At 40.0% G+C, this 27,229-nt stretch overlaps 1 protein-coding gene across 34 annotated transcripts in view; it reads left to right on the forward strand.

Annotated features, from left to right (window-relative positions):
- Positions 1-27,229, forward strand: part of APBB2 (amyloid beta precursor protein binding family B member 2) — a 373,646-nt gene that overhangs the window by 158,436 nt on the left and 187,981 nt on the right. For all 34 annotated transcript variants that reach the window (XM_070615061.1, XM_070615046.1, XM_070615053.1 and 31 more), the window contains one exon: positions 14,783-14,851. In XM_070615061.1, the coding sequence (XP_070471162.1) occupies positions 14,833-14,851 (19 nt within the window). In that variant the 5' untranslated portion in view covers positions 14,783-14,832. The remainder of the gene's footprint in view (positions 1-14,782; positions 14,852-27,229) is intronic.

Raw genomic sequence — 27,229 nt, forward strand, 5'->3', positions numbered from 1 at the left:
TGAAGTAAATATTATGTTCAAAATGAGAGAAGTGAAGTTCAGAGAGATTGAAAACAAAATAGCTTCACCACCTGCTAGATGCGTCACCTCAGGCAATTATTTAGTATATTGCCGCCTGTTACCTCATCTGTAAAAAATGGGGATACTAATAGTTCCCTCCTCACAGAGTGGTTATAAGGCTTGAAATGGTTAATACGTGTAAAGTCTTAAGACAGTGCCTGGTAAATAGTCAATGTGATATAAGTACTAGAGATTATTATCATTAAGAAAATTGCCAAATGTCTTCTAAGCCACTATGTGGTGAAATCAGGATTGATTCATATGCAAAATGTGTTGAAATGGGATTTAACTGTAACTTTTGAAATGGAGAGTGGATTTGGTTTTCATGGAGAGGGATTGAGGAAGTGACGTTGGAAGCATCAGGAAAAGTCCAAAAGAGAGAAGAGAAGGGATTTCGAGAATGTGGGGAGAGTAAGAGTGCTCCAGAGATAATTAGGAGGCAGGTCAGAAGGAAAGCCCTGAGGCTGAAGAGAAGCCACTGCCTAATTGCTTGGTTGTGATGACACTCACCTTCTCCTGGAACCAGTAGATGGGATCTCTTTGCAAATAAGATCTTTGGAATCTATGTTTCACCAACTCCGTCCCTCTTTCCACTTCCTGGAAGAGGCCGTAGACTATTAAACTGAGGGTTCTGGAATCAGTAGACCAGGTTTGGAACCTGGGCCCTGCTGCTTATTAGCTGCCTGAAGTGTTGCACGTTTCTTAACCTCCCTATAACTCTGTGTCCTTCTCTGTAAAATAAGGAGAATCATGGTGCCTACCTGCCTCCTAGGGCTTGTGAGGACTGAGAGATTGTGCTCACGGTTATGGTTAGGGAGAAGAAGCCCTCAAAAGTTGTTAGTTACTTAATGTTACTCAGGGCTTAATATTATCCCCTGGGCTTTGGTTAGAAACTCAGGCTCAGTAGGCAAGCCAAATGTGGTGACATTTTGGGGCAGTGCCCTCTCTGGATGAATCCCAGCCAAGACCATAGAAGACCCCTGGCTCCTATCACTGTCTCAGTCAAGGATCTGGCACAGAATCTTGAGTTGCCCTTGAGGTACACTTTTATCTGCCTTTCGCTTCCCTCAAAAAGTGTCTTGGAGCTTCGAGGAGAATGTGGGCAGTTTCTTCTTCTGTTGGGCTCAAAACACCTGGACCGTCATCTCCCTTCCCCCTATTTTTAATTTACAACACTACTGCACAGTGGGACTTTTATATCTAGCAATGAAGCTATTTAAACCAAATTCCATTATAGACCAACAATTTTGCACTTAGGTTGTTTGTTATACAGAGATTTTTCTCATTATCTCATTTGTTCTCGCTACCAAGCTAGGATAGGGGAATGAATAGTGGGTTTCTCTAAGAAAAATGGGCAGATGACAAAGTGAACTAGGTCCCTCAGACCGCAATGGAGAAGTCAAATCCCATATGTCCTGACTCCCCACTCCAGTGCTCCTTCTACAAGGCCATGTTAGCCCTCAGCCTGCCTTCTTGCCTCTGATAACAGCCTGCCAGGATGTTCCGTGCTGTCTAGGAGGCAGTTGCCTTTGCAATGGCTTTCCTTCCTGATGTAGGCATTACCAAATGACCTGTGTCAGCTCTATGGGGAAACTCGAAATCCTTTCTTCAAAAACTCATACATTCTGCTTCAGATGGAATCATTTTCCTTGGCCAATTTAACAAGATCCTGCTCTTTCGTTTCCTTTAATTATCTTGTTAAAAAAAAAAAAAAACCTGAAGCGGAGAAGACCATCTGCTTTATGAGGCAGTTGATCTCGTATGTTTTCTCTAATAGGTATATGAGGGCCCAGTTAAGCAAATTAAGGCTTCGTCTCATCTTGTTGGGATTGTTCTGTTTGGTGCTTTTGCCTCACGACCATCGGCATTTCTCAGATGTATATTCGAGATGTCTTGAAGTGTAGATTTTAGGAAAAGATGTTATCTTTGTTCCATGAATTGCAGGCACTGCGAGCCATTTTCCATTTAATGCCAAACTATCACAACAGGGTTCTTTGCTTTTTATAATCCTTCCTCTTATCCCGAGAAGTCCTATTAGCATGTTTTCTGAGCTACAGAATGAAATCTGTCAAATATAGCATGGAAAGCAGATGGGTGGTCGCTGTCATCCTTTTCACAAACTCTAAACCTAGTCTCCCTTAGTAAAACTTGGCCTTATCACCTTTTACCCTGAGCCTTCATTTGTGAATAGAGGACATATGCAATTGGGGCGTGGGGGGGGAGGGGTGGAGTGCTATTTCCTTCTTTCTTTATTTTTAAAGATATATGGTATGTAGCTTCATGTATAAGCTTTATTTCTTTCAGACTGAAAATAACTCTTTTGCTCTATGAAAATGCTTTATACATATTACTAAAAAAATTTACGCAAATCAGCAATATACAAAACATTGGAAGACATTTTTCTAAATCCTGCCATCCAGAGATTACTGCTGTTAACATTCTGATGAACTTTCCATTCATTTCTTTAGGGACTATTTATTGAACATCTGCCATGTGCCAGGCACTAGGAATATATTGATGAATGAAGCAGACATAGCCCTTGCCCTCCTGAGGCTTTCCAGATAGGCCAGAGAAAGACATTAAATAGATTATATAAATTATATCTATATTTTCTAATTTAGATGTATGCTGTTCTTTCATGTCTTGTATAATTTTTTAAAATAATCTCTTTTACCTTCTTTTGAAATAGTATATTATAGCTAAAAAAATTTGTTAACATGTCTTTTTGGCATGTTTTCATTGTTTGTGGGGATATCACTCAGTTCCTTATAATTTTTTTAATAGTAAGTTTATATGGGATTTAATCTTGTTAGTGTTCTTTGTAAAATTTCATGTAAATACAGAACACTAGCAAGATTAAATCCCATACAAACTATTAAAAAAATGTAACAGAGTGGTATCCTTACAGACAATGAAAACATGCCAAAAATATGTTTAAAAAAATTAAGGCTATAATATACTACTTTAAAAAGGTAGAAGAGGGTATTAAAAAGTTATACAGACATGAAAGAATAGCTTAGATCTGAATTAGAAAAATCTCAGACAAAATGACAGGACTCAGAAAAGAATTAGAAATTTAAAAAAATCATTTTAGGAATAACTTCTAAGTTAGATGGAACACAAAATCAAATAAACACCACAAATATTGCCCTAAGAGAAATAGAGGGTGAAAAGGAGGGAAAGGTTAAAAATCAAAAGGAAATGAAGAAAGAGATAAAATTTGGGAAAAGAAAGAAAATTTGGGAAATATTGAAGATAGGCAAAGAAGATCCAACATAGTATAATAGGAAAAGAAAACCAAAGCAAGGGATCAATGCAAATCCTGTATTTTAGGAAAATTTTCCTGAAAAAAAGATTTGAAACTACATTTAAAAAATTTTTTTATTTTTAAATTTTTATTGATGTTATGATAGTTTACAACCTTGTGAAATTTGAGTTGTATGTTATTATTTGTCGGTCATCTTATAGGTGCACCCCTTCACCCTTTGTGCCCACCCCCTACCCCGCTTCCCACTGGTAACCACTAATCTATTCTCTTTGTCCATGTGTTTATCTTCCACATATGAGTGGAATCATACAGAGTTGAAACTATGTTTTTAAAGGGCAAATCATATATTTTGGAATATCAACCTAGAACACCCAATGCCAAGATAGTCTAGTAAAATTACTGAATTGAAAAAAATAGAAGAAAGCAAGTTCTTTGGGCACCTAAATAAGAGGAGAAAAACAGTAACAAGAGAATTAGATTGTTCTCAGACTTTTTGATAAACACTCCTTATGCTAGAAGAAAATGGAATAACATGTTTAAGATACTCAAAGAAAAGAAAATGTGAGGCTCTACTTGTTATATCTGGTAAAATTGACCTTCAAATGTAAAGAACACCAACTATTATTAGCATGCAAGAAATCAGGGGAGGACATACTGTTGCTGTGCGCTCTTCCTGAGGAATCTCCTGTAGAGTGAGCTTTAGACAACAAAAATAACTGGAGAGTTATAAGATGAGCCTGGAGCATCTCAAGATAATAGATAGCAAGGAAGCTAACAAAGATTATTAGGACCATGTCAAAAGGACTTAGGAGCCAACTTGAAGAGGCTCCTACTGGCCAAAAATGGGACAATTTGAGCTTCAAAAATAAGAATTGCAAACATGTTTAAAATCATGAGGTCTGATGATATGAAAAAAAATTATTGGTTACCATCTGAGGTTAATGGAATGCCAATTCATTATCTTTCTTTCTTTTTAACAACAAAGGTTTATTTATTTATTTATTGGAAGATTGGCCCTGAGCTAACATCTGTTGCCAATCTTCCTATTTTTTCTTTTTCTCCCCAAAGCCCCAGTACATAGTTGTATATCTAAGTTGTAAGTCATTCTAGTTCCTCTATGTGGGATGCCACCACGGCATGGCTTAATGAGCGGTGGGTATGTCTGCGGCCAGGATCTGAACCAGTGAACCCCAGGCTGTGGAAGCAGAGCTTGCGAAGTTAACCACTCAGCCACGGGGCTGGCCCCCTGATTCATTATCTTGAAAGTAGTCAGGAAAGAATCAAGTCTTTATCCTGCCTTTCTTACATGAACTGACTACTGGATAACCAAGTAGTGATGAGGGGGGAAGCATCTCCTAAAATTTTTCCACCCAGTAAATGAAAACGAAATGAGAGAATTAGAATATCACATTTTGCAACCCCTGTTGACTTAATGGATCCAGGCATTGAGTGACAGTGGCTGCTAACATTAGAAACCAGTGTAAATTGGATATCATGTGCTTCCTGATGAAAGATCATATGACCAAATGGATTGAATCTTAATTTTTCCAAGCCTCTGAATCTAGCTGCCAATTTGCAGGAAATTCAGAGGATGGAGGAATGTGTTCACGTGTATCATGAATATGCAGTCAGCAAAATCTGTACCGTGGAAACTCTGTAGCTCAAAAGGCCCAGATTCTTTAAAGAATAAATTATAAGGTAAAGACAAGGATGAAGGGGGACATAGATTAAATGTAACTTAAAAGACATGTCAAAATTTTTTAAATGGATAAGAATTAACTATATTGACCAGGGTTGTACACTTGGGTAATCAAATCATAAAGAATGCAAGGAAATGATTACTGTGAGTTCAAGATAGTTTGTTTGCTTAAGGATTAGCATCTGGGCTAACATCTATTGCCAATCTTCTTTTTCTTTTTTTCTTTCTTCTTCTCCCCAAAGCCCCCCAGCACATGGTTGTATATACTAGTTGTAGGTCCTTCTGGTTGTGCTATGTGGGATGCCGCCTCAGCATGACCTGATGAGTGGTGGTGCTATGTCTGTGCCCAGGATCCAAACTGGTGAACCTGGGCCACTGAAGTGGAGCGTGCTAACCTAACCACTTGGTCATAGGGCCAGCCCCCATACTGTTTTATAAATAGTTTTTTCATTCAATAATATTTGGTAGAGATCTTTCTATGTAACTAAATAAAGAAACATCCTCACTTTTAAATAATACATAGTATTCCATTGTGTAGCTGTGATACTTTGTTTAATCAGTTTCCTGTTGCTGGACACTCAACTCGTTCCTGATTTTGTTCCTAATAGAAATAATGCTGCTTATATGTCCTTGTGACAAATTCCTAAAATTTGCTGTCACAGAGTATTGTAATGTGCAAAGCATAAATGGTTATGTGTTGTGAGTGAACAAGAGTAAGACCAAAGATGCAGCCTATATTGATCAAGACGGCCCTGTGCAACCTACGGAGGGCGTAAATCTCCGAGGAAGAACCTGATTCCCCACAGCAGGATCCTCACATAGCATCTTACCTCCCCTGGATCAATTCAGGTTTAATCCCAACGGCTCTTATTTTGGTTTTTGTGGGTATAATTAGTGTATCATTTATGTATTGCCACATAATGCTGATAATGATCCACCCCAAAATTCAGTGGCTTTTAAACAGTAGCCATTAGTATCTACAGGCTGGCTGAGTGGTTCTTGGAGTCTGCTGGGTTCACGGAGGTGCCTGCAGTCAGCTGCGTGTATAGGGTGCAGATCTGCGCAGCACTCTCCTGCGTGTTTGACGGTCAGCTGGTTTAGGCTGGTCTGAAATGGCCTTGGCCAAGAGGACTCAGCTCTCCTACCCAGGTCCCCAATATCCTTCCAACAGGCCAGTCTGAGTGTGTTCTTGTGGCAGTAGCACAGAGTGTCTGTTTTTCGGGGGACTGAAAATGGACCCATGCTTTTTGAGCTTCTCTGTCATCTCATTTGCTAACCTTCTATTGACCAAAGCAAGTCACAAAGCAGAGTCAGTGGGAAGGGACTGCCCAGTGACAAAGCAGAGGGTAAAGATACAGAGAGGTGGTTGATTGAGGCCATTAATGCAATCCGTCCTCCACAGCCATCCAGCCACATATCTTAAATTGGCAGTTTTTAGAAGTGTTAAACATTGCTGTTATTTCTGAACTGCAGACGTTATGCCTTTGAAATATGATAAATGGGGCTCAAATATATTTGTGGGGGAGCACAAAGCTTTTGCTTCATTTAAAAAATTTCTTGTCGAATATACCTCAATAAAACAAATTCCTTGTCAAGAGTTATAAAGATAACTCTTCAGTGGAAAATCTACATTTATTGTTCTGTCTTGAAAATATTTCTTTTCCAGTTGGTGTTTTCCCCTGGGAAACATTTCAGGAAACAGGGTTTTCCCTGTCTGTGCATATTTTTCTTTGTTTGATAGTGTTCTTGGAATTGGTTTTGACATCTGGCCTTGAGAACATGGAATAAAGAACTAGAATCACAAATCAACCTCCTTAAGTATTTTTGCTTAAGATACAGATATTAGAGAGAGGATCAGTCCCTGAACCTTTATTGCTGCAACTTTTTGTTTAAGTTGTACAAGGGTTAAATTTAGGCTCTTCCAGAACCGTGATTCTGAACAGCAGATGTGCAGCATCCAGGTATATGGATGGCAAGAAATCGTTACTAGTAATGGTTAATATCTCAAGAACATTTTTAAAAATCAAGTTTATTCCTGTAGAATGCAGTGTTATATGCCATGCCTCTCCTCTCTTCTCTGTGGAAATGAAAACTACCGAAGTAAAAGTTTGCATACACATGTACTTACTAAGTATTCTTTGTTTTGGGTGCATCATAAAATCATACACGCTTTAGTCGTTTAACGGAAGCTGTGTGTATTGTTCTAAATGGGCAATTTGAAGGATTTTTTAAAGTAAGTTTGCTGTTGAGTTTTGCTTTATTTTCTGACTTTAGAACCCAACCCTAGAGTGAGTTACAATTTCGTGCACTTGTTCAATTATGCTCTATTTTGTTCTCTTGAGCTATAAGGAATAAGACTCAGGTTTTGTTTGCCAGGAGTTGAGAGCCTTTGTGTTTAGTTGACCTATCAGGATGTTGGACATAAGTTTCAGAACAATAATAGTGCTAATTGGTAATGTGGCAAGAATTGTCTTGCAGAGTTAAGTAATTCAGGTGATTTGAGTCAACTTTAAGAGAAAGAATCCTGAGAAATATGACGTAGTGCTCACGAGTCTAGTCTTTGGAGGCGGACAGATCTGGGTCCTTATACCAGCTCAGTCTCTCACCTCCCACAGGACCTTGGGCTATAAAGTACCCACTTAGCATGATGCCTGGGAGATAATAAGTGCTTAATAAATGTTATGTAGTGTTGGTAGTGGGAGGAACTGTCGTCGGCTGATGCAACTGCTCCATTTTATAGATTTGGAAGCATAGATTAAGTTCTTCAGGGGAAAATGTTTAAAGTCTTAAACTAAGATTGAATCTGCATGTATTTGGAGCTAGGGGTAATCCTGAAATGCAACATCTACTTTAAAAGTCTTTATCAACCAACATAACGCTGTAGATTTTCAAGAACAAGTGTAAACTGACAGTTTTTTGACAGCCCTTCCTGTGCTGGGCAGGTTACAGTAATGATTTCAGTAATGGCAGAAAGAAAGTTTCCATTCTAATTGCAGTTCTTAGCTCCATTCTTGGACTCAGGCTGTTATTTGTGAACATTTTCAGAAGTGGGCATGATGTCAAGGAGAGACGATAGAAGGATGTGGACCACCAAAGTTTGTTGAGTACTTATGGTGGATGTACAAAGATCTCCAAAACACTTTACGTTTCTTCAGAAAGCTTATAACCTATTTGAGAAAACAGGTGATATGTGTAAAAAAAAAAAAAAAGCAGTTAGTAGTAGGTAATAGTAATAGCAGTTAGCATTTACTGAATGTTTAATATCTTCCAGGCACTAAGCAAAGCAAGCAAGCAACCTATCATATCTCATTCGATCCTCATGGTAACTGTCAGATTGATGGTAGCCACAGTGTGCAGTTGAGTAAGACACGTTTACAGACATTAAATATTGGCTCAAGATCATATAGGACTTAAGTGTGAAATGAGTTAAGAGGAGGAGGAGGGGCTGGCCCCATGGCAGCTGAGTGGTTAAGTTGGTGTTCTCCACTTTGGCGGCCCTGGGTTCACAGGTTTGGATCCTGGGCATGGACCTACACACCACTCATCAAGCCATGCTGTGGTGGCATCCCACACAGAAGAACTAGAATGACTTACAACTAGGATATACAACTGTGTACTGGGGCTCTGGGGAGGAAAAAAAAAGGAGGAAGATTGGCAACAGATGTTAGCTCAGGGCCAATCTTCCTCACCAAAGAGCATACTTAAAAAAAAAAGAAGAAGGAGAGGAGGAGATAAGTCTGGACTGAGAGCATAATTTTCAAAGTTTGCGGGCCTGTACGTGGCCAGAGCACCCCTTAAGGGTGTAGAATGGGGCCGACTATTTGCGTTTTGGGTATGGAGATCAGGGATGATAAATGTCTTGCAGCACCCAAAACATTCCTGTATAACAACGTCTTACTCTGCAAAGCTTGCAAATACTCTGTGAAATATTCATGTCAGGGAATAACATGTTTATAATGATCTGAGCCTAGAAGTTCTAAACATAAGATATTTTTTATGGCTTTAAAATACACTATACATTCTGGAAGTGGAAACTTCTTAAAATTGAAAGCTAAGTGTATTTAATATTTTTCGGAAGTTTCTTAGAGTTGTTCAGCATTTTGAAATTGATGTTATTGACCGCAGTGCAAATCATGATATCTAGGTTGGCAGCACAACACACGCCTCTGTCAGTTTGCATTTATAACTCTGGTTACTCACAGTGATTCCACCCCTAGATGCAAGCATCTGATGGCTCTTCATTGTGACTGCTAGTGTCTTCAGGCCCAAGAATTTGCTTATTGAACTATGTCCCTCCTATTATTTCTCCTTGTCTGGAATTTATGTGTAGATACGTTATATTATCTATGAATTTCATTTCAAGAATATAAAGGAAATAATATAAAATATTTGTTATAGCAAGGAGTGTTGTGTCTGATAGGATTGCATAGGTTAGAGTTTCCGGGAAGGTAGCTACTTGAGAGTAATGAAAGATTTGAGTAAATGAGAGGTTCTAGCATCAGTTGGGTATTAGATTGTCCATGGCTGAAAGGACTTAGTTCTGGACGTTTTTGGATGGGGCGTAATTTTGAACGGAGCATGTTTGTCTGGCGTTGTGGTGCTGGGATAGATGTGCGAGGAGGTGATGGGAGGGATTAGACTGGAGGCCGAGACAGGGGCTGTGGACCTGTGTAAAGTATTTAAGGTCTAAAGAGGGAGTGGACGGGACCAGGAGCAGAGTAAATTGAGAAGAAGAATTTGTCAGACTTTGTTGGCTGTATTTGGGGAAGACAGGTAAAGTGAAATTTTTTGTCTGGTTTTTGTTTGTATCTTTCATCTCTCTTTGGCATCATTTAAAAGTACATAGTGTCTTATACTGAACTAAAACACAAAGTGGGCATTTTGTTTGTTTATTCACTTCTTTATTTGTGTAATAGTGCTTTCGTGCTTTCTGCTTGCATCCTCTCCTCTGTGGTCCTCTCGGACATTTATTGAGCTCCAATAGCATTATCACAAGGCACGTCAGCATTATGGGTTTTCGTTAATGGGACGGGTGAAAACGCTGCTGGAAGGGAAACGGTTGTTGCCAGATTGTCTTGCTTAGGTCACTTTATGCTTTGTTTTAAAATCACGACTGTATTCTTAACGTGGCGCTTGTTGTGGCCTACTCTGAGTCTCGGGCGTCTTTGAACTCAGTATGTGATTTTTATGGAAACAAAGACACTTCTCTGAATTCTGCCAACCCTTTTCTAGCTTTGCAGCTGAGGTAGCATTTCTGCCTCTCTTTGCTTTTATGGGAAAGGTAGATAGTATTTTGATTGGGGTAAAGTTTTAGAATCTGTCTGCATTCCCTAGATCAGTGCTTCTCCAATAGAAATATAATCCAAGCCATATATGTGATTGGAAATTTTCTAGGACCCACATTCAAAAAATAAAAAGAAACGGGTGAAATTAATTTTAACAATACGTTTTATTTAACTCAATATATTTAAAATATCATTTCAACATGTATTCAATATTTAAAAATTTTTAAGGAGATGTTTTACTTTTTTTCATGCTAAGTCTCCAAAATCAGTGTGTTTTGTACTTACAGCACTCAACTCAGATACAGAATTTCATTGGAAATGCTTGATCTGTATTTAGATTTCATAAGATTTATAGTTGAGGTGCCGGCCCGGTGGCGCAGCAGTTAAGTGTGTACGTTCTGCTTCAGCGGCCTGGGGTTCACAGGTTCAGATCCCGGGTGCGGACATGGCACCGCTTGGCAAAAGCCATGCTGTGTTAGGCGTCCCACATATAAAGTAGAGGAAGATGGGCACGATGTTAGCTCAGGGCCAGTCTTCCTCAGCAAAAAGAGAAGGATTGCCAGCAGTTAGCTAAGGGCTAATCTTCCTCAAAAAAAAAAAAATATAGTTGAAAAAGTAGATTCATTTACCCCAAAAGTTCCAAACTTACTTACGTATTTCCCAAAAAGAGTCAAGTATCAGTTTATAAAGTTTTATTTAAATTAATTGTAATTAAATAGAATTAAAAATTCAGTTCCTCAGTTGCACTAGTCATCTCTCAAGTCTTCAGTAGCTTCGTGTTGCTCCTGCTGGCTGCCATGTTGGACAGTCCAGCTATCAGTTATTCTTAAAACTGTACATAAATGCTTTTGCATTTTTCAGGTTATTGTTGAATTGTAGAATTAATCCATGCCATGAAGTCCTCAGAAATTGTTCTACTAGATTAGATTTATTCATCAAGGATAGAAGTGCCTAGGGAAAAATAGCACTGCATATTTACTCCTCATCCCAGGGCTGGGGAGTGGCTTGCACATAGTAGGTGTTTAATAAGTGTTTACCTACTAAATCCTATTTAGTCCTCAAACTGCGACTTAAACTTTACTTTCTCGGGGAAGTGTTTCCTGACTCGCCACTCTGGCATATGTTCCTTCATTACATGTCTCATGGAACTGAGTTCTCTCCCTCCAGAACACATATACTTATGTACTGACTTGGGTAATTTTGTGATTAATAGCCACCTCCCTGACTAGGCTGTAAGTCCCATGAGAGGAGGAATGTGTTTTTGTTCATGACAGTATCCACTGCTTCTAGCATAATGCGTGGCACGTGACAGGTATGGGATAAATATTGGTCAGATGATAATAGCACAGAACCATTTAAAATATAAAGTGATTAGCAGAATGTCCAATTCTTAACTTTATGGAAATTGGAGCTTGTTTCATGTTGGGGAAACAGGAATATTTTGTTTTAAGGATTATGCACACTAAAAAGTATGCAGGTTTTTAGTTTTCGTTCAAGCCTTTTCAAAATGCTCTTGTAAATATGCCTTTTTTTAGCTTTCTTGCTGCTTTATTGGTGTTTATTTTCTTGAAATATCTATTACCTCACCTCTGTCTTTCCTGTAACTTATGGTGCACTGGAGACAAAAACTGAAAAAAGGGAAACTGAATTGCAAAATACTTTTAAGGAGCTGAGAAGGATATAGGGCAAAAGCAAAGGTGCATAGATGAAGCAGACCTTGCTGTTTCAGGACAGTTTAAAATAAACCCACCCTTTTAATTATACCAGGGTAATGAGCCTTACCCACAATAGGTGAAAATATAATTAACAATGTATTGTGGGCCAGTAGAGCAGGTTGTCAGGTCATTAACTGAATCATAAGGTGGGGAGTAATGCCTATTAAAGGTTACACATTTGGAAAGGTTAGATTAAAATTTTGTCTTTGCAAATACAAAGTTTCTCAATTTGAATAAGGCTTTACAAAATCTCTTAGCACTTGACTTTTTCTCATAACATTTTCTTGAAGTTTAATAAGCATAGAGAAATGTGCACGTAAGGGGGCAGCGTGATGGATTTTCACATCCAGATCGAGAAACAGTACGTTACCATCACAACACCCCAGAGGTTTCCCTCCTCCTTTTTCCCCACTTCCTGCCCTCCAGGGTGAACCACTATCCTGACATGGATAAGTTTTTCCTGTTTTTGTACTTTGTATAAATGGAATCATGCAGTATCTGCATTTGAATTAATGTAATAGATTATCATTCTAAGTGACATTCCCGATAGTAGCTCATTAGAAACAAGGTCTGTTTTCAGTTTTCCTTATTATGTATCTAATTTGGTAAATTGGCAGTTTACCACTGTATCCAGTTCTTTATTATTCCTTTAAGAAATTTTCTTTGTAAATGCAAATATGTGTGTGTATGAATACGTAAATGCATGTATATTTGTATGTGTTTTTTAAAAGTTTGCTCAAATTTGATCATGCTGTGCTATGCATATTACTCACCTTTTAGTGATACATCTTTTCTTTTTTAAGAGATTTTATTTTTTTTTATTTTTCTTTTTCTCCCCAAAGCCCCCCGGTACATAGTTGTATATTCTTCGTTGTGGATCCTTCTAGTTGTGGCATGTGGGACGCTGCCTCAGCGTGGTTTGATGAGCAGTGCCATGTCCGCGCCCAGGATTCGAACCAACGAAACACTGGGCCGCCTGCAGCAGAGTGCGCGAACCTTAACCACTGAGCCATGGGGCCAGACCCTCTTTTCTTTTTTTAAAGATTTTTTTTGTTTTGCTTTTTCTGCCCAAATCCGCCCAGTACATAGTTGTATATTTTAGTTGTGAGTCCTTCTAGTTAGGGCGTGTGGGATGCTGCTTCAACATGGCCTGATGAGTGGTGCCATGTCCGTGCCCAGGATCTGAACAGATGAAACCCTGGGCCGCCAAAGTGGAGCACGTGAACTTAACCACTTGGCCACAGGTCTGGCCCCCTTTAGTGATATATCTTAAAGCCCTTTTCTTTTTTTTTAAAGATTTTATTTTTTCCTTTTTCTCCCCAAAGCCCCCCCGGTACATAGCTGTATATTCTTCGTTGTGGGTCCTTCTGGTTGTGGTATGTGGGACACCGCCTCAGTGTGGTTTGATGAGCAGTGCCATGTCCGCGCCCAGGATTCGAACCAACGAAACACTGGGCCGCCTGCAACGGAGCGCGCGAACTTAACCACTCGGCCATGGGGCCAGCCCCTCTTAAAGCCCTTTTCATATCAGCTCATGTAGGTCCACTTCATTTTTTCAAATGGTGACATGGTACTCTGCTCTATGTATGTATGTATCATAATTTAATGAACCAGCTGTCCATTGAAGGACAGTTAGGTTGTTAGTAATCTTTTGCTTTTAGAACAATAGAGTCCAGGTAAGATTATCTGTAAAGTAAATTCTTAGAGATGGAATTGCTGAGCAATGAGGTCCATGCATTTTAAATTTGCTCAGATTCTTTTTTTAAGATTTAAAAAAATTTTTCCTTTTTCTCCCCAAAGCCCCCTGGTACCTAGTTGTATATTCTTAGTTGTGGGTCCTTCTAGTTGTGGCATGTAGGATGCTGCCTCAGCATGGCTTGATGAGCGGTGCCATGTCCGCACCCAGGATCCGAACCAGCGAAACTCTGGGCTGCTGAAGCGGTGCGTGTGAATTTAAGCACTCAGCTTCGGGGCCGGCCCCACCTCAGATATTTCTTAATGGCCCTTCAAAGAGTTTTGCCATTTTTACTCCCACCGGCAAGGGTTGAGAATTTCTATTTCCATTGTTCTTGCTTTAGATTATGTATTATCAAGCCTGTTAATTTTTGCAGTCTGATATAGACAAATCAGCAAGTCGTTGTTACTTAAGTTTGCATTTTCTTTAGTTTTGAGTGAGGTTACTTATTTATATGTTTATTGGACATTTGTATTTCTCTTGGGACTTGTTCTTGTCCTTTGCTCATTTTCCTACAGGCTTGTTCATATTTTTCTTAATAATTTCAAGGAGCTCTTACTATATATGGGAAATTAGTCCTTTTATGTCATCTGTGGTGTTAATTTTTGTTTGTTTTTTGTCTTTACTTTGTTCTTAGCCTTTCTTTTCCTAAACAGAAGGTTTAAATTTTTATGTGGTGAAATGTACCAGATTTTTCCTTATTGCTTTCTGAATTATGTGTTTTTAATGAGAAAAAGCATTGGAAACTTGAGACACGAAAACAGATAAATAGATAATTGGATAACGTAAGTCTGGCATGGAAAAAAATCTCAAGAAATGTTTGTGGGAAATGTGGTTAAGCAGGAATTCAAATTTCAGTCAAGAGTGGCATGACCAACTATAAATAAACAAAAACTTGCACATTATCTGCCAAAATTTAACATTTTTAACAGCTTTTGAGAAAATGTTCAATGCTATGCTTTTTTCATTTTATATTTCGTTATTTGGGGTTTTAATTTCTCAAATGATCCCTCTTTTCAGATTTCAAGTTATAACCTATTTCCTGCACCTTTGCTGACGTCCAGTGATCCATGTCAGAAGTACTTCCAGGTCAGATACACTTTCATATGTTTCAATGCAGAAAAACAGTTGAATATTAAAACTTTAAAAGATATATATGATAGATAATTGTTTTGATGTTAACCTTATTTGCTAAAAAAACATGATTTTGGTTTTCCTTGTGCTTCACTAATGTAATAGAAAAATGAATCTTTAAAATAAAGTAGAAGAATCAATTGGACTTAAGTGTATTCATGTAATAATTACATGACTCTACTAATATAATGTGAAAATATTTTGGGTGACTATAGTGGGAAACTAAAACTGTCAAATTTTGCCATCTAGCACTGCACAGTGTAGCCTGTGAACTGTTAAATATGAGCAAACAAGGTGGTGGTGGTGAATCTGTAAACAGCAAGTTAGCGATTGTGGGGTTTGTCTAGAATAGAGCTCCCTAATTCAGTATTCTCTCTAAGCTAATGCTGATTAATTTCAGGCCTTAAGAAAACCATCTTAATTTTATTGTATGTCCCTTTCTTTGTGTCGTGATGGATGCTAGTCTACACACAACATGGTCTGGGATTTACTTCTTAGCCTCACAGCAATATAACAAAGAAAAAGCAATTGTCATAACATCTTGTCTTTTTTTTTAAAGATTTAATTTTTTTCATTTTCCTCCCCAAAGCCCCCTGGTACATAGTTGTATATTCTTCGTTGTGAGTCCTTCTAGTTGTGGCATGTGGGATGCTGCCTCAGCGTGGTTTGATGAACAGTACCATGTCCGCGCCCAGGACTTGAACCAACGAAACACTGGGCCACCCGCAGTGGAGCACGAGAACTTAACCACTCGGCCACGGGGCCAGCCCCATAACATTTTGAATTAAATGTAGTCTAGGACTCCAAGTAGCAGATAGATCTGGGTAGATTCCAGGTTTGTTAGGACACGTACCATTCCGTGAATTCTGAGTTTTGAAATAAGAAGATTTAAACCATAGACAGTTATTAATGTCTTAAATTCTAAAATTAAACGCATTAAGTATTTCCAAGCCCTTTTCTCCTTTAGGTAGCACTGCATGTTACATTTCAACAGAGAACTAAAATAAAACATAATAAAATAAACACTAAGCTCACTAGAGGTATATGAGTGGCAGGAAATACCTGTTTTTATAAAAATCAGCCAAAAACAATAGATAAACCTAAGTTCACATCGGAAAATTAGGAACTAGAGGTGGTTCTTAGAGGCCATCTAATCATAACTGTGACAATTTGGGGACAGGGAGTAGATTTCCTTTGTAAATACATACTTGAATAGGTGTATTAATTTTGGAAAATCAAGGAAAATACGTATGTCCTTTTAAAAAATACATTTTAAATGCTGAGAATGATTCCTTTTAGGAATTCTTTAGCCTTTAGAATCTTTTAATACATTGCAAGATAGACTCAGTATGGAAACATTGTAAGGACAAGACTGGCAAATATGTAAAATGATGAGTTTTCCTCTAGTAATTGGAGGTGAACCACTCAAATAATTTCTAGAAATTTCTATTGTCACCGTATTTTATTATGCTATTGTATTCATTCTTCCTGTTGGTACTCAAATTGCTTTATTTGTTCGTACTTATTTAAGAGATAATGCAACTGTTATCCAGCATGTTTTTTTAATAACAGCTACTTCCGTCATGCATTGGTATAGGATGTAACACATTTTACAAGGAAAGCAGTGTTCTTATTTCAGTGGAGTATCTGATTCCAGCCGTTTTTTGCTTGAGAATTCAAGTGGCGGCTAGTGAGGGAGAATCTGAACCAATAAATCAGATAAGGCACACCTTCAATACCGTTTTCCAACTCTCAGGAGCTGTGACTATCCAGAGCCTTTTTAAACAAACAAACAAACATGCTAGAATGTACACCATTATCTGCCTGGAAAATTCCTGTTGAACCTTCAAGATTCAAATCAGGAGTTCCTTCTGAGTAAGTCTTAGCTGTGACATAGTCAAGTAATTATCCTGTTTCAAGGGTTCTGCCATTGTTTAATATTTTTTCCCTTTTGGAATTGACTTGAGGTCCAGCTTATCAGTTATTCTAGAAAATCTGTGTCATTACTTTATAGCCAACCTATTTTTTTCGCCTAAATCAGTATTCTGAAGCTTGATCATTGACCATATTCATCAGACTTGGCCATAAAAGTCTAGAGCTATATTTAAAAAATAGATTCATCTGCAGAGGACACTGAGGCTCTTCTAAATGGTGAAAACAGTTTAGAAATTGAACAGAGACAATATCCTTGGGATAAGGATATACTACCCCAAGGTGACATCTCGAAGGTCTTCGTTCTCGTTTGAATACACAATATCTGATTTGTGTTTCGTAAATAACCAGTCATCACATCTGCCAGGAGTGATGTTGGAATGTAGGTGTTCCCCATCTGGAGTGCCTTTCTCATCCTTGTCCACTGGTGGACCTACCCTTGAAGAGCCAGCTCAGCTGAAACCTACCCTGAACCTCTTTCCTCATCCCTGATACCTTCTTCTCATAAGACCCTCTGCCTACTTTAACCATTTTGAGTTTGTTTACTGACTTTGTCTTCTCACTGCCCAATGTGACTGAGTTTCTTTTTTCTTTTCTTTTTTAAAAAATTTTTATTGAGTTTATGATAGTTTACAACCTTGTGAAATTTCAGTTGTACATTCTTGTTTGTCAGTTGTGTTGTAGGTGCACCACTTCACCCTCTGTGCCCACCCCCCCCCCCCATTTCCCCTGGTAGCTACTAATCTGTTCTCTTTGTCCGCATGTTTAACTTCTACGTATGAGTGGAGTCATACAGAGTTCATCTTTCTCTATCTGGCTTATTTCACTTAAAATAATACCCTCAAGGTCCATCGATGTTGTTGTGAATGGGACTATTTTATTCTTTTTTATGGCTGAGTAGTATTCCATTGTATATATATACACCATGTCTTCTTTATTCATTCATCAGTTGATGGGCACTTAGGTTGCTTCCATGTCTTGGCTATAGTAAATAATGCTGCAATGAACATAGGGGTGCATGGGACTTTTGGAATTGCTGATTTCAAGTTCTTTGGGAAGATACCCAGTAGTGGGATGGCTGGGTCATATGGTATTTCTATTTTTAATTTTTTGAGAAATCTCCATACTGTTTTCCATAGTGGCTACACCAGTTTGCACTCCCACCAGCAGTGTATGAGGGTTCCTTTTTCTCCACAACCTCTCCAACATTTGTCACTTTTTGTTTTAGTTATTTTTGCCATTCTCATGGGTATAAGGTGATATCTTAGCATAGTTTTGATTTCATTTCCCTGATGATCAGTGATGATGAACATCTTTTCATGTGCCTATTGGCCATCCATATATCTTCTTTGGAGAAATGTCTGTTCATGTATGAGTTTCTTAAAGAAAAGTCTTTGGTACATTTCTCTTCTCTCCTCAGCTCCATTTGGGATGTTGAACAGAATGAGCCCCCAGGCAATTAAGTTGAGTCGGGCATGGGAAACCCTTAGGTGGGTAAGACTTAGCTGTTGAAATCACCCCTTTATCTTAGAACCTGGGTAAGTTGCCCTGTGAATCAGCTGTGTGAAGTTGCTCTCCTGGCTTCAGAAACTTCCAAGGTTCTAATCCTGTGATCTCTCTGACCCAGTGACCCATGCTGCCTCCTAATAATTTTTGCGTCTTTTGTTCTTACAGAAGTTCTTATCAGGGGCCAGCCCCATGGCCGAGTGGTTAAGTTCACCCGCTGTGCTTTGGCGGCCCAGGCTTTTGCCGGTTCAGATCCTGGCCGTGAACATGGCACCGCTCATCAGGCCATGCTGAGGCGGCGTCGCACACAGCACACCTAGAGGCACTCACAACTAGAATAGACAACTTTGTACTGGGGGGCTTCAGGGAGGAGAAAAAAAGAAGATTGGCAACAGTTGTTAGCTCAGGTGCCAATCTTAAAAAAAAAAAAATCCTGGCTAGTTCCTTCGTCTTCAGAAGGACTGACTGGATTAAAAAAAAAAAAAAGTTCTTATCATTTTTGTCACATGGAGAGTTTACTTTCATGAGTAATTTCAGGAAACCAGCTTTATTTTTCCTCTCCTTCCTAAAAGAAAAAAAAATCCGAGTTTATTTTATTTCCTTAATACTTTGAGATTTGGTTCAAAAGGCACCATTCCTCATGGTAGAAGTTTTGCTGTTAACTCCTCAGTGGAAATAAAATTGTGTAGCAGAAAAAGAAAAATGAAGAACATGGGTATTCTATTCAAGAGTGGGACAAACGTTGGATTCCCCTGGGCCCATTCGTCAACCCTGGGCCCATTTGTCAATTTCCAAGTTTATAAGTGTGTCATGGGAGCAGAGGGAGTGCAGCAGATTATTGACGAGAGGAGTTTCCTGTCATTACTGACCAACTTTGCCTTTGACAGAAGGCTAGAGGTCTCAGAAAACGAAGGGGTGGGCAGGTTTAACTACTAGCTCCAGCACAGGTTTGTATTAAGATATCATGTGAGTTATGGGGTTACATCTCAGTGCTGGGATCTTTGAGACCCTGGGTTTGAGGAAAGCTGTGTCACTCATGAAATTAAAGGGACCCTGGCTTACCTAATGTTGTTTAGGCTTCATAAAAAATACTCTGTGTGTTAACTAAGGCTCTTTTAGTTGCTAAAAGGAGAAAATCCAATTTAGAGAGGTTTAAGCAAAAGAACAAAGAAAAATCTATTGGCTTCAGTACCCTAGAAGTTCAGGGGTACCATGTTTGAGGCCTGGCTTGTTTCAGGATTCCAGCAATGTCATTAGAGCTTGCCCCTTTTATTTTGTCTTGGAGCTTCGCCTGCTCATTTGTTAGGTTCATGCTTTCGCAGGTTGTTTCTTCATGGTGATCCCTTGAAGCTCTAGGCTTATATCTTCTAGTTCAAGAAAAAGAGACAAAAGAGCACTTCTCTTCTCGTTATTCTGGCAAAAGTCTTAGGATTGGTTCCGTGTGACTCCTTGAACCAGTCACTATAGCCTTGGGGATTTGTCCTCCAAGTGGCTGGGCCTGGGCCATGTGCCCCATGAAGTAAGGGGTAGATTCGTGTCTGCCTGAAGCACGTAGGCTAAACCCTAGAATATAAGCTCCATGAAAGTAGGTATTTTTATTTTGTCAATTTTGTTCACTGCTGTATCCTCAGCAGTTAGAACTATATTTGTTGCACGGTAGTGCACAGAAAATATCTGTCAAATGAATGAATGAGTGTGTAGAAAGGCTCATTCCCCAAGAAAAACAGTGGAGCTGTTACTGGAAAAGGAGGCCATACATGCCAGGATGTAACAGATGTTTCTCTGTCGTGCATGCAGGGGAGTAGCAGCAAGAATACTATTAGCTCTTGTCACACTCTTAGCTCTGAACTTACACCTAGCTCTGCATTAGGAATTGATTCTCTAGAATTGATGTTGGATATTCATAAGCCAGGCTCAAAACAGCATGATGAATAGATGTGGAGATGATGGCAAAATCCTTGTGTCCCATCTACCCACAAAAATCCAGGAGCAGAACCACCTCTGTACTGAAGACCAACCCTCAGGGTTACTGGCATTTGCTTACTCATTCCTCACTCGTTTTGCTTCTTTTGTGCATTGTCGTGTTCTTGGCCTTGAGAAGAGCAACTGGTACATCAGTAGATGCTCGATAAATACTTAGTTAATGAATGAGTGAACAGATTAATGACTCCATTGGGTACTCTTATATGCCAGGCCTTGTAAAAGGAACTAGAAATTCTGGGAATATAAAAATAGAAGGGAAATGCAAATCAAAATCACAATGAGATTGCCACTTCACATCCGCTCAGATGGCGATGATAAAAAAGAAACCGTAATAAGTGTTGACAAGGATGTGGAGAAATTGTAACATTCATACACTGTTGCTGGGAATGTAAAATGGTACAACTGCTTTGTAAAACAATCTGAAAGTTCCTCAAAAGGTTTTATCTCTCTCTCTCAAAAGAGTTATAATCACTAATTTCACCCCAGTGTATACACCCAAGAGAATTGAAAACATCTGTCCATACAAAGACTTGTACACAAATATTCATAGCATCATTATTTATAACAGCTAAAAAGTGGAAACAACCCAAATGTCCGTTAACTGATGAACAGATCAACAAAATGTGGTCTATCCATACAATGGAGTATGATCTGGCCATGAAAAAGAATGAAGGACTGATAGATGCTGCAATGTGCCTGAACCTTGAAGATACACTAACTGAAGGAAGCCAGTCACAAAAGACTACATGTTGTATGAATCTATTTATATGATACATCCAGAATGGGCAAGTCCATAAAGACAGAAAGTAGATTAATGGTTGCTAGGAGCTTAGGGGAGGGAGCAATAGAGAGTGACTGCTAATGATTATGGGATTTCTTTTTGGGGTGATAAAAATGCTCTGTAATTAGATCATAGTGATGGATATACAACTCTGTACATATTGCTAAATACCGCTGAATTGTGCCTTAAAAAGTGAACTTTATGATATGTGAATTATATCTCAAAAAACTGTCACGAAGAGTGAATGAAAGTCACTGCCCTCAAGGATCTTGGAGTCTAGAAAGGGAGGTAAACATCTCAATTGATATTGATACTATAGTACAGAAGTGCTGCTATGAACAGCATGTTACATACCTAGCACAGAGGAGGGGTCAACCATCATTGTATACAGGAATCAGAGAAGACCTAAAGGAGCTGGATTTTGAAGGATTTATAGGAGTTTTCAGGCAGGAAATAGGGTGGGGATAGGGGAGATGAGAGAGAAGGACATTCCTGGGCAGAGCAAACAAACTCTATGTGCAGAGGCCAAGAGTGGTGAAGGGGCTTGCATCCTCAGGGAAGTTCATTGTGGCTGTAGTGTAGAGGACATGGCAGGGGGAGGTGCCGTGACAGGAGATGTGACTGGAAGGGTAGATTGGGGCCAGCAGAGGAGAATTTGAAGTGCCTTGTATTCTGAGCTGAATTTGCACAACAGGGAGCCAGTAGATGTTTGTCAGCAGGAGAGCTGCATGATCAGTTTGTTTTTAGAATGACATAGGGCAGAATGTGTCTGGGCAGCCTGGAGTTTGGGAGAGCCATTGCGCTTGGGAGATGTCTAAGAAAACTGATAAGTGAGGAGGGCCTGAAAGCAGGCATGGAGGAGTGGGAAAGGAAACATTGGAGAAACATTTTCAAGTAAAATTGACAGAATTTGTTAGGATAAGAAACTCATGAAGGGCTATTCCAAGTTTCTAGCATGGGAAACTGGCAGGATGACAATGCCATAAATTCTCATTCAGAGTCAAGCCCATGTGTCTGTGGATTTAACTTCCCCCACCCCCCAAGTTTATAGGGAGTATTAGACCAAATGGTCTTTGATCTAGAATCTATAGTAAAATCATGTGAGGCTAAGATAAATGGAACCAGCTTAAATGCGCCAACTTTCGAGTCTCAGTGTAGCTTTAGTAGTGCCGAAAGCAGACTACGATGTCCTACATGTAGATTAGAGAAATTACAATGTGGGGTTGGGGGGGAGGAGTGGTCCTAGGGTAGAAGAGGAAGATAGTTTTCCTTTCATTTTTATATCCATAGAACATTAATTTTTCTCCATCATTTTTTATATTATTGTGTTGCTATTTTCCATTCTACGTAATTCTCTTCTATTCATTGTTACTGATGATGCAGATGGTAAATATGAGGAAATGAGCAAGAGAGAAAGGCCCAGAATTGGGTGGAGGGGTCCTATGAGTGACAGGAGCACGTGTGTGGTGTGCGCCAGCACCTTTGCTGGGCCTCCAGTGCTGTTCAGACCACAGCATGGAAAATCCTGATAGGATTACAGGTGATGAGAAATCCTATTTGGCAGTGAAGTACTGCACCATTCTGCTCTGGGTGGCAAAATGTATGTCTTTGACTTTTAAATAGTCTTCTTTAGGGCATTATGGCAGAATTGAGCAAGAATTTTCTTGAGCTGAGACTGAGGAGCAAAATAAATTGGTCTAGACAGTATATTAAGGGATTTTATTTTAAACTGTTCAGATGCTACATGGGATAAAAGCTGAGATAACTGACCACTGATTACCCTTTCCCTTTCTGATCTCATTAGCATTTTCAAAGAAAGGAAAATGAATTTCCTGTTGACTTAACTATTTAGGCAGTAAAGGTGATCTCCTTTCAGTCTTTAATAAGAAACTCAATAATTCTACCTAGACTTTTATGTAAACATTTCTTGAGATGTTAATGAAATGCTTGTGTTTTTCATTTTATTAAGTGATTTATTCCACAAACGTTTATTGAGTACCTATGGTGTGCTAGGCTGCTGTGCTGGTTGCTGGAGGCCACAATCTAGTGGAAAACCCCAGCAGGTTAAAAGCAAAGCAAAGTGAATGATGCTATAATAGGGATGTGTTTATGAAGGTTTGGGAGTGTAGAAGGAGCTCTGGAGTCTGCCTGGAGGGGCAAGAGAAGGCTTCACAAATAGGTGACCTCTACCTTGAATCTTGAAGGAGAAGTAGAAATTTGCCAGACAGGAGGAAAGGATGCTGAGAATATGTACAAGGACAAGGAACATGGAATGCTTGATCAGAGTATTCCAAGTGCCTCTGAAACAGTTAGCTCAGATACCTATCATCTTCTTCTTCCAAACCTCTCACTTCCTTATTCCACTGGTTTCCAGTCTCAGGCACATGTTGAAATCACCTAGAGAACATTTTACGACCCTGCCTGGGCCCGGTCCCAGAATAATTGATTTCAGAAGCTTTGGGGGTATCTTGAGGGGTGGGGCCTAGGCTTCTGCTTTTTAAAACTCCCTAAGCGATGCGTGCAGCTGCGTTGAGAACATTTCCTTGTTCCTGTCACACCTGTTCCCTGACCTGGCAGAGACCTCCGATCCCTTGGCTTGTTCGTTTTCTTCCAGCTCTTCACCATCCTCCGGACCCCATTCCCTGCCCTCCCCAGGCCAGATCCCAGAGTGCATTCCTCATCTGTTCACGTCCCCTCCCCTGACACCTTAATCACATCCCAAACTGGGACTATTTCTTTTCTCCCATTTGGTAGGTTGCCTTTTCATTTTGTTGTTGGTCTCCTTTGCTATGTAAAAGCTTTTTGGTTTGATGTAATCCCACTTGTTTGTTTTTGCTTTTATTGCCTTTGCTTTTGGTGTCAAATCCAAAAAACCGTTGTTAAGACCTGTGGCAAGGAGCTCACGCCCTATGTTTTCTTCTAGGAGTTTTATGGTTTCAGGTCTTAAGTCAAGTGTTTAATCCATTTTGAGTTAATTTTTTGTGTGTGGTGTGAGGTAGTGGTCCAGTTTCATCGTTTTGTGTGTGGCTGTCCCGTTTTCCCCAGAACCATTTATTGAAGAGACTGTCCTTTCCCCATTATGTATTCTTGGCTCCTTTGTCGTAAGTTAATTGAGTTTATATTTGTGGGTTTATTTCTGGGCTCTCTATTCTGTTCCATTGATGTGCGAGTCTATTTTTCATTCCATGAAACTTCAAAATAAAAAAAAAGTCACTAACTCTGTGTTTCTCCCCTGTGACTATTTCTAAACTTTGTCCGTCTCCTCATGTTCCCCTAAGTGCTTCCCTTCAGGGGAAGACTGTATTTTCATAGAGAACACTGAGACTCTCAGTTTTGCTTTTCCTCGGTTTTGTGTCACTGCAGTGACAGAGGCGCCTGCCCCATCCTTAGTCCCTCTCCTTGCTTCTCTCGTGAAGAAGTTTCTTTAGTCTTGGGCAAGGCTGGCTCTTCCATATCTGCTGTGGTCCCTCCCGCCCTCTCAGCACCTGGATTTGGCCTTATTGGTCTTTCCCTCTTAAATGTTTCTGCTTTCCCCCTCTCTCCTGGCTTCTGCTTTTCCAGCATATATCCAGTAGAACATGGCTAAGACTCTCATCTTTAAAAAGCAAAAATTCCTTCCCGTTATCCTTCCCAGCTCCTCCTCCAGCTCCTCTTCTCTCTCTCCTGGCTTTGTTCATAGTGAAGCTCCTCAAAGGTCACTCTGCCCACCTGTGCCATTCTCCTGAAGCTGACATGACAGAAGTCACCAATATTCTCCCAATCACACGCTTCACCAGGCTCTTTTCAGTCCGCACCTCTAAATCCAGGTGGCTGAGGGAGACCTCATCTTCATGCCCTGGTTAAGAGATGAATGACCAGAGCTGGAACTATGGCAGTGAGAGAGAAAGACTTTCCCTCCATACCTAAGTTTCTATGCCTACCTTTCCTTGCCCTGCTGTCTTGACTGGACTATTGCAGTAGCCTCTCAGCTGGTCTCCATGCTTGGGTTTTGCTTCCCTTTGGTGAATGGTAGAGTCAGGCTCTAACACCAGACAGACAGGGGGAGCATGAAGTTGGGCCAGCCAGCCTCTTCGGTTACAGAGACACCATCTATCCACCTCATTCCACTCTTTGCCTGGCAACCCCTGATGTTTTAACTGCCTAAGTTAGATTGCTTCTTTAATGTCTTTTCATCATAGTCATCTCCTTCTTGGAGAATATGCTGGAGGAAAGATGCTCTCTTCCCCCAACACATGAATGAATACAACACCCACTCACACCCACACTTCAGCCTCTGATTCATTCTTCATGCTGCTGTTGAAGTACTTGATCTTCTCTGTCTCAGGGTCAAGTCCAAACTCTTGGAGCATGTCTTGTGGGGCTCTCTGCCCCATCCCTCCCTCTGTAACACCTCTCCCTTCATGTCTTGATTTGCTCAGACTCCCCAGATGGTAATCTTACCTTCAGACCATCTCCATCCTGAGGTGGGGAGACCACTTGCTCCTTTGCCCCACTCCCACCCTGGTTGATTTCTATCACCTTATTATTATGTGTTTGTCTTCCACAAGGCTGAAAGCACTTAGCAGATGGGACCCTGTGTGTCTTGATTTCCCTGTTCCCAGCACAGGGCTTGACAAGAAGAAAGTGCTTAATAAACAGTGGCCTGAGAGATGGTGGTCAGAGACAAAAGCGTGTGGGGAAGGAGGGAGCCTTGAGATAATAATAATCCCTAACACGTGTTGAGCTCTTCCTGTATGCCAGCCGTTAGGTTAAATGCTTGGCAGTCATCTCTTGTAGGCCTCAACAAAGCTCAGTGAGGAGTTGATACTATTATTATCCCCATTTACAGCAAAGAAATGGGGGGTTTAAGTAAGTTGTCTGTTTTGTCAAGGAGTTTGGACTTATTCTTTTTGACTCCAAAGAAAACAGCTAAATATTAGAAAGTTTAAAGAGATGTGATAAGATTTTCTTTTCTTTGAAAAAGAAACATAAACCTCCTTCCCCTTAAACTTGAGCAATGTCGGTGGGGGGGGGGGGGTTCCTCATAATTAAACCCTTCTAGACCCAACTTCTTTATCCCTTCTTGTTAGTCTGTTTACTCTCTGTGTGTCTCTGCAAAGACCATTTCTGTCACTCAGGCCAAATAGGGTGGTTAATTTGGGGCCCCGGGGGGCAGCCCTCTGCTCTGTCACTTGGATAAAAAGGAGTGGGGGTTGCGCACATTGAGTGTTGTGGACTATGCTAAACTCTCTGTGGACGTTTCTCATTTTAATCCTCACAACAACCAGGAACTATTATTGTCCCCATTTTTCAGACAAGGAAGCGGAAGTTCTGGTGTCCTAGATCCCTTAGCAATAAGTAGCATGGAGGGGCTTGCGCCTTCTCCGTGATTCTGAGGTGTGTGCTCTCCTCCTCATGGGCACTGCCTCCCATTTTGGGGGGCCTCCTTCCTGCAGCCTTGGTCTTTCTAGGAATTTGCTAACTGCTACCTACTTCATTTTGAGCCCAAGTGACTGCCTAACCAATGTATTAACTCCTAGAGACAACTACATACTTCATAGGATTAACCTGGCTGCCTTCATTCTAGGTCTGAACCTTTCATTTTGCTTCCAGATGATACCATCATTTAATATCTAAGACACACTCAAACTGTGTTCAGGCTTTGATCTATAAAATCAGTGTATACAGAGCTGTTTTGGTTAGGATGGTCCTATCGTTCTAACTTAACTCTCCCACACCTCCTCTGACGATTTCTAGCCAGCAGAAGAGTTACAGAGGGCATCGGGAGGGCAATGGGATCCAAAAGGCTGATGAAAACATGGCTAAAAGTTTCCATCCGTCACATCCAGGATATAAAAGCTACTTAAATATTAAATCACCTAGAAATTTTGATGGTATTCTTTCTGAAAATGTTATGGTTATAAACAAAGAAAATAAAAATTTTTCCCTAATAATGTTGTTAGAATATAGTACCTAGCATCATAAAATAGCCTAATAGAAATTTTTTGCTATGCTTTTTAAAAAGCCAGCAGAGGGGCTGGCCCTGTGGTTGAGCGGTTAAGCTCTCGCGCTCTGCTTCGGTGTCCCAGAGTTTTGCTGGTTCGAATCCTGGGCGCAGACATGGCACCACTCATCAGGCCATGCTGAGGCGG

The sequence above is a fragment of the Equus przewalskii genome, chromosome 3 (assembly GCF_037783145.1).
Source record: "Equus przewalskii isolate Varuska chromosome 3, EquPr2, whole genome shotgun sequence".
In the NCBI taxonomy this organism is placed as follows: Eukaryota; Metazoa; Chordata; class Mammalia; order Perissodactyla; family Equidae; genus Equus; species Equus przewalskii.